Source organism: Myotis davidii, unplaced genomic scaffold (genome assembly GCF_000327345.1).
Source record: "Myotis davidii unplaced genomic scaffold, ASM32734v1 scaffold327, whole genome shotgun sequence".
Classification (NCBI taxonomy): Eukaryota; Metazoa; Chordata; class Mammalia; order Chiroptera; family Vespertilionidae; genus Myotis; species Myotis davidii.
This window is the reverse complement of record NW_006298628.1, coordinates 1,370,735-1,378,064: the sequence shown is the minus strand read 5'-3', so window position 1 is coordinate 1,378,064 and position 7,330 is coordinate 1,370,735. Positions and strand designations below refer to the sequence as shown.

At 50.5% G+C, this 7,330-nt stretch overlaps 2 protein-coding genes across 2 annotated transcripts in view; one reads left to right on the top strand and one right to left on the bottom strand.

Moving 5' to 3' along the window:
* Positions 1-1,135: 1,135 nt before the first annotated feature.
* MRPL27 (mitochondrial ribosomal protein L27) lies at positions 1,136-7,093 on the bottom strand. The gene is made up of 4 exons (XM_006774229.2): positions 7,007-7,093; positions 4,546-4,677; positions 4,090-4,157; positions 1,136-1,504 (listed from the first exon to the last, which is right to left on the bottom strand). Exons 1-4 carry the CDS (start codon positions 7,044-7,046, stop codon positions 1,298-1,300), a joined length of 447 nt encoding a protein of 148 aa, XP_006774292.1. The 5' UTR covers positions 7,047-7,093; the 3' UTR covers positions 1,136-1,297.
* Positions 7,094-7,120: 27 nt separating this feature from the next.
* EME1 (essential meiotic structure-specific endonuclease 1) overlaps positions 7,121-7,330 on the top strand; it is a 6,849-nt gene continuing 6,639 nt past the window's right edge. Inside the window, exon 1 of the mRNA XM_015570848.1 lies at positions 7,121-7,154. The gene's annotated coding sequence lies outside the window, so the exon portion shown is untranslated. The remainder of the gene's footprint in view (positions 7,155-7,330) is intronic.

Genomic DNA, 7,330 nt, shown 5'->3' with positions numbered 1-7,330 from the left:
ATCTTGCCTTTGCACTTTTAGTCAGTGGATCATGATCCTCACCAAAGGCTCTGAATTAATTGGCCTCAAGTAGGAACCCAACTACGACCAGGATGTCTGGGTCCAAAGCTCCCACAGGTGATTCTAACGTGCACACCTGCGTGAAGGACAAGTCCAGCCCCGCCCCCATCGCTCTGGCGGCAAGTCTTGCCCCACGAGTAGAATCACTGCAGACCAGGGACCAGGCTCCGCTGATTCCTGACAGACTCAGAGGACAGGCTTGGGGGTGAAGGCCCTCCTCTCCCGTCCTCTCCCCGATCCAGGTCAGCGCAGCTTCTCTGCCGACAGTGTTTCTCACCCCATCTTTCTGTAGGGTTAGCTCAGTAGGGGCTTGGGCTTGTTGAGGCTTCTTTGAAATCCTTCCCTGGGGTCAAGATCAGGATTCTTGTCAGGCAGTGGGGTAGTGGTGGGGGTGGGGCTGGCTGGGGAAGACAGGGGCCTGGGCCCTGCACAATTCCTTTGGAGGGAGAGCCAGGGCTTTTGTATTGTGGCCTGCATGCCCGGTTTCCAGGCAACCACAGACATCTAGCTTTCCATTCATGGTGGAAGCCAAGACCAGAGGATAGCCGATTGGAAATCAGAGCCCAGCTACCTGGGTCAGTGGGAAGTGGGTGGGCAAAGTTGGCTGGGAGGGAATCTGGGAGTGCCAGGTGCAGAGATCTGGGCGAGTTGGAGCTCCCCTGGCTGGCTGTGAGGCTCAACAGAAACCAGTCCTAAGTCCTGAGCTTCACTTTGAGTCGTCCTTCATGACCCCCAGGATGGCTCCCCTCCCTGCTTCACCAAGGGACGCCTCACTGAGGTCCAGGCAGTGGAAAGGTGCCAAGAGTCCTGGGGCCATTTCTGGAGTGCTTCCTCTGCTGGCCCCTCCCACCTGCTCTTCCCGGGGCCCAGCCCAACTTCTGTGGGATCCAGGAGGGGAAGGAGCAGTGACACCCTCAAGCACAAGCTCTCCCCTTCCTTCCCCTTTGGGAAGTCCCCTCTTGCTCAAGCTCCTCTTTCCTGCTGGAGGTTCCCCCTGGGTGTGCACTAGAGAACATGCAGAAAGACCAACAAATCAGTAAGCAGCTCCATCCAGGTTGTCCCCAAATACACAGACTCACGGCTCCAACTAACTTTATTCTTGCCCCCAGGTCAGGTCTCCAAAGTCACTTCACAGACTTCTTCCTGAGGAAGCCTTGTCACCCCAACCCTTGACTCTGGTACCACCCGCTCCTGTCACCTGGGCTCCAGTCTCAGCCCAACAGCCTCCACCAGGAGCTCAAAGCATAGCGACCAGTTGGAAGGTGCCCTCAGGCTTGGCAGGAACCACGTGGACGAAAGTCTTATAGAGCACAGCGCCCTTGGGCAGCCTGGTGACCAGGTCCACGGCCTCCGCGTTGTTGGGGTGGGGCACGTAGACCTCCTTCGTGTAGCGGACGATCCCCTCCTCCAGGGCATACAGACACTTCCTCTTCCCCAGCCCCACCTGCAACACACAGACCTGCTCAGCGACAGGGAAAGCCAGGTAGGTGCGAAAGGGACCCTCGGAGCTACTCCTGTCTGTGCAGCTGGCCAGAAGCCACACTGGCCAGATCCCAAAACAGGCCAGGAAAATGCCCCTACTCACTGCCCCTGGGAACCTGTTTCACTTAGACTTCAAAAACACTTAAACACTAGTCTGACATACATTTTCATTTATACAGTGACCTGTCAAGTGTAGGCTTTAGCGAAACAACAGACCAAAGCTAGATGGACAATGTATATGCTAATAAAACATAATGATATTAGGTAATACTTAATATAGTGCTTACCAAGTATAAGCACTGTTCCAAGCCCTTTTATAATATACTAGAGGCCCGGTGCATGAATTCATGCACGGGTGGGGTCCTTTGGCCTGACCGGTGATTGGGGTTAGGAATCGGGCTCCCTCCTCCCTCCTGTCTGGGTGAACCAGATTTGGGGATGTCAGGGCCCCAGCAGCAAGGTCGGGGTCAGTGTGCGTCATAGCTACCAGCTGGTCGTCTGGTCATTCTGGTTGTTCCAGTCATTTGGTTGTAATGGTCGCTTAGGCTTTTATATATAGAGATAATAATTAAGCCCTTTTATAGCCATCAACCTGTTTAGTTCTCACCTTGTTTAGCAGGTATTATTTCTGTTTTTCAGGTAAGTACGTCAAACAGTGATTAAATAAACTGTGTGTTGTACTTAGTTTTTTAACATTATATATTTTAGCTTTTTTCTTAGAACTTGGGATTGGATGTGTGACAATTTTCAGGCAGGCAGTCCAGTGTGAAATAATAAGTTACTTATTATTTCTCTGCTTAAAAGAAAGGACTCTGGGGTCAGGATGCTTCATTCAGATCCCAGCACTACTCCTTGTTATGTTTGATCTGGGCAAGTTACTTTACTTCAGACTCTCATTTTTTTATCTGCAAAATGGGGCTAATATTAACTACTTTATAAGGTTACCCTGAGGATTAAATGAATTAACAATCATAAGAGCTTAGAATACTTGGAATACCCTAGCTCAGTGGTCGGCAAACTGCGGCTCAGCAAACTGCAGCATGCGAGCCACATGCGGCTCTTTGGCCCCTTGAGTGTGGCTCTTCCAAAAAATACTGACTTCTGCACATGGGCCACGAAGTTTCAATTGCACTGTATGTGCGCGCCCGCACGTGTTATTTTGTGGAAGAGCCACACTCAAGGGGCCAAAGAGCTGCGTGTGGCTCACATGCCGCAGTTTGCCAACCACGGCCCTAGCTCAAAATATGTTGGCTCTTATTATTGTCATTATTTTAGCAAGTCCCAAGAGTTAACATAGCAACACAGTCTTAAGTTCTAAAATATAAAGCTACACAAATACAATCAATTCACAAATGCATTAATATTTCTGAAATAACTATAGGTTACTATCAGTCCTTCTGTTCCTATTAAAATTGCTCAAAAAGGGGTTGGGTTTGGGGGCATTGATTAACAAGGAAACTAATTTTTTTAATTGATTTGAGAGAGAGAGAAACATTAATGTGAGAGAGAAACATCAATCAGTTGCCTTTCACATATGCCCTGTCCTGAGATCGAACCCACCACCTTTTGCTGTATGGGATGACTTTCCAACCAACTGAGCCACACTGACCAGGGCTAAACTAATTTTAAAATAAAGTGGGGGCAGGGGGGAAGAAAAATAAATAAACAAACAAACAAACAGCATAAATAGAAAAATAAAATGTGAAGAGTACAGTATGGACCTGTGTTACCCAAAAAATTTCCTACCTCAGAAAGTAATCTTAACTTGCTGAATTGAAATCCCTGCTTGATATGGACCTAATTTCTGATATACACATTCAATTCTATTGTACTAATAAATTCAAGCTCTCTTTCAGCTACGTAGTAACAGTTTTATGCAAAGAAGGAGTTCTTAGAAATAAAGAAAAATGAGTACATTAAAATTAGTTTCCCAAGATTCAAAAATATCTTAAATCACGAGGCATCTTTTTCTTAAAGAACTGGGGTTTAGAAGGGAAACCAGTGCTATCCCTAGGCAAAACACAGCGATTTGGGAGTCAGGCAGACAAGGTTCCAATCCCAGCTGTCACTTGGGCCCCTCCACTCTCTAAGTCTCTGGCACCTTACCTGTAAAATGGAGATGATACCTACATACCTTATAGGGGTGGGGTAAGGAGTAAATGTAGGACCAGGAATCAGCAAAATGCTTGGCATTTGGTAAGTACCCAATAAACGCAACTGTTTTATTTTATTACTAGAGGCCTGGTGCACAAATTCGTGCACGGGTGGAATTCCTCGGCCTGCATGGTGATTGGGGCTGGCCGGCTGGCCAGAAAAGGAACCACGGGAGGTTGGCTGGCAGCGGGATGTTGGCTGTGGGAGCACACTGACCACCAGGGGGAAGCTCCTGCGTTGAGCATCTGCCCCCTGGTAGTCAGTGCGCGTCACAGCGACCGGCCAACCAGTCGTAACGGTTGCTTAGCCTTTTATATATATAGATTCCTGTGCTTAGGAGCATGGAGAGGTGGTCCCAGAAAAGAAATGGGGAGGGGGCACAAAACAACTCACATGGGCACCTGGGTGCCAGCGAAAGTTGCGCTGAGTCCCAAGGATGTTGCCGGCATGAACGTAGTGACCTAGAAGAGAAGTCCACACGTGCGCTGACTATGGGAAGCACAGCAAACTGCTAAGAAAACAATGGCCCACACTGTCCTGACCCAAATGCTGCACACCGACCTCTAAGTCTGCCCCTGGATAAAACCAACTCCCAGGTGGTCCAACACAAGCAGCTCCGTCTCCGACCCAGCAGCCTCCTCTCCCGAGTCGCATGCCCAAGGTTCACACTATCTGCTCTTCCTCAGGCCCCCAGCCCGCCTCAGGCTTTATCTGACTCTTTAATCTGGAGCTAAATGCTCTGTTGAGCTAAGGGGAGAGCACTAGGCCAGGATTTCCTGCTCTTCAAAGGAACGCCAGGGACACAAGATAGGGTACAGCTGGGAAATGAAAGCCAGGGCACACCCTCACCCTCCATTTTCTTGATGCCAAAGCGTTTGCCTGGTGACTTTCCACCGAGGTTTTTGGAGCTGCCACCTGTCTTCTTGGATGCATATCTGACGGCAAGAGCTGCAGCCTGAGGGGGCCTCAGCAGGGCTGTAGCTGCAGAGAGAACAGAAATGCTGTTCAGACAGACTCTGTTTCTCCCCCGCAGTGGGCCATTTGCTAGTTTGAGGGGTGGCAGGAGGCAATAGCAGGGGAGGTGAGGAGGTATGTGAAGCAGAAATGCCACTTGGCTGTGTTGGTTTTCAGGGAGTGTCTCAAGCCCTTGGCCTTCTCCCACGGCAGGAGACAAGTCATTCCTTGTATTGTCCAGAGTGTAAGCACGGCCTGGGATGTGTGTGTGTGTGTGGCCAGGGGATGAGGGGTGGGGCAGTAAAATATTAATGGGGGGAAGAAACCCCAAACACCATGTGCCCTGGGTCTTGACACATTCAGCCCTGTTGCGGAGAAACAAACACCACAGAAATAGAAGTCGGCAAGAGGGCACCACAGAGCTGCCTGTTTCAGCCTCGCTCACCATCATGCCCTCAAGGCTCCTAGCACTGTGGAGGGGCCAGACCACAGAGCCCAGCAACAGGACACCCAGAGAGACACCCACCACTTCCTTAGCCAGCCACCCATCCCCTGCACACCAAAACTTGTAAAAGAGCAGCTTTCCTGAGGATGGCTCCCACGGGATCCTGGGCATTCCAGAAGGCTGGACCCTGTCTTCAGCAAGCCCACCAAGCACAGGTCCACCCAAGAAGACTGACACGCTGCCCTGTTCATCTGACCTCTCTATACCCATTCTAAGGTGCTCAGAGGCATTCGTTTTAAAAAGGAAAGTGAGCTAAAACTCATACTAACGGAGATGTAAGCCGCTTGCTATATGACAAGCCCAGGGCTGGCAGTGCTTGCATTCAGGTCTCCAGGCACAGCCATGGTTAGCCAGGGACATGCCAGGTATAAGAGATCTTGTGGGTCTCTGGAGCCTGTAAGTTCAGAGTTCCTAAAGCCTACGTTTCTGAAGTTTTAACGAGAACTGAGACTAGCTGGGGCAAAACACCAGCGATAAGGACTTAGATAGACACATTAAATACATGTCCAGCACCACAGTCTACCTACATTTAAAGACTGCTTCATTTGTTCACTTACGAATTAAGCTCAGGAACTGGGCTTTTGCTTTACCTACATTATCTCATTCACAAACCTTCGCCCTTCACTCTACTCCTCAGTCTTCTTTTTCAAAGTAAGTGATGGTACCACCTATGCAGTTGCTCAGGCGGAAATCAAGGCATCATCACAATTCCTTCCCTTTGCTCACCTCCATCTCCAGTTCAGCAGCAAAACAGACGTTCTGCCTCCAAAACAGACCTCAAATCCACCCATTTGCCTCCAAGTTCACTGACAGTAACATCTCGACTAAATCATCCCTCATCTCTCAGGAGTCTGGTATCCTGACTTCCACTCCTACCCTCTAGATCAGTGGTTCTCAACCTGTGGGTCACTACCCCTTTGGGGGGCGAACGACCCTTTCACAGGGGCGGCCTAAGACCATCGGAAAACACATATATAATTACATATTGTTTTTGTGATTAATCACTATGCTTTAATTATGTTCAATTTATAACAATGAAAATACATCCTGCATATCAGATATTTACATTAGGATTCATAATAGTAGCAAAATTAGTGATGAAGTAGTAACGAAAATTATGTTATGGTTGGAGGTCACCACATGAGGAACTGTATTAAAGGGTCGCGGCATTAGGCAGGTTGAGAACCACTGCTCTAGATTCACATAAGAACAAGAGTTTGCTTCTTGAAGTTTAAAGCTGAGTCAGGTCAGCTGAGCTTCCGGTCATCTTTTGGGTCTTAGCTAGATGTTACCTCCTCCAGGGCTCCCCTGACCACTCAACCCTCCCCCCCCACACACACACACACCCCGGCTTCCTTTCACAGCACTTGTTACTATTTACATTTCATTTGTGCTCATTTATTGGCGTAGTCACTAGAAAGAATCGTCCCGGGGATACTATGTCTTCTTTTCTGCTGAGATCCCCAGTGTTTGGCACAAAGTCCTCCACCTGTTGAGCCAACAGACTAACTTTGTGAGCTCGGAGTGCCTGCTAGTAACCCATTTATATAGATGATATAAAGTGTCCAAACAAAGTCAGAGAAGGGAGGCGGCGAGTCCGTGTCACCAATCGCTAGGGAAGCTGCAGGTATTTACACTCCAGGCAGAGGAAGGACACGTGGGCTTCGAACCACCACCCACCGCTCGGCGCCCCAGCTGTCACGTGATCAGCGACAGCCGCCCTGCAAGCCCCGCGGCCCGGCACCCAGGGTCCTCCGCAGGGAGCGGCCTCCACCACCGCCCCCAAAGCTCCCTGCAAGGTCTCCTCTCCACCTCCACTCCGCCCCCCGGAACGGCCACGCGTCCCTTTACCAGCGGCCCGCGTCGTCAGCGCCAGCACCGCCGACGCCATGTTTGCCGTACACTCGCTTCCGGTCTCACAAAGGTTCTGCTTCCGCTACCGGGGGATGTACTTCCGGGTCCTGCCTGGCAACTCAAAGAGAAGCGGGAGAAGTTGCAGGTGAGCTAGTGCGTGCAGTGCGGGTGCGGACGCGGGTGCGGACGCGGCGGTCTGGGCTGGGCTGGGCTTCCCTCCGGGGCGCTGCTCCCCAGGGGCTTGGGGACCTGGGCGTCCTGGGCCCCTGCGCGGGGTGTGGATGAACTGAGGAGCGGGCTCTGGGGCCCGCCCGCCCCACG

What these genes read in the sequence shown, in the direction of transcription:
- MRPL27 (XM_006774229.2), bottom strand. Translation starts at nt 7,046, where the DNA reads ATGGCGTCGGCGGTGCTGGCGCTGACGACGCGGGCCGCTG. An exon ending in GCTGACGACGCGGGCCGCTG is followed by an intron (nt 4,678 to 7,006) that starts GTAAAGGGACGC and finishes TTCTCTCTGCAG; the next exon opens with CTACAGCCCTGCTGAGGCCC. An exon ending in GCTGGCACCCAGGTGCCCAT is followed by an intron (nt 1,505 to 4,089) that starts GTGAGTTGTTTT and finishes TGTGTGTTGCAG; the next exon opens with GTGGGGCTGGGGAAGAGGAA.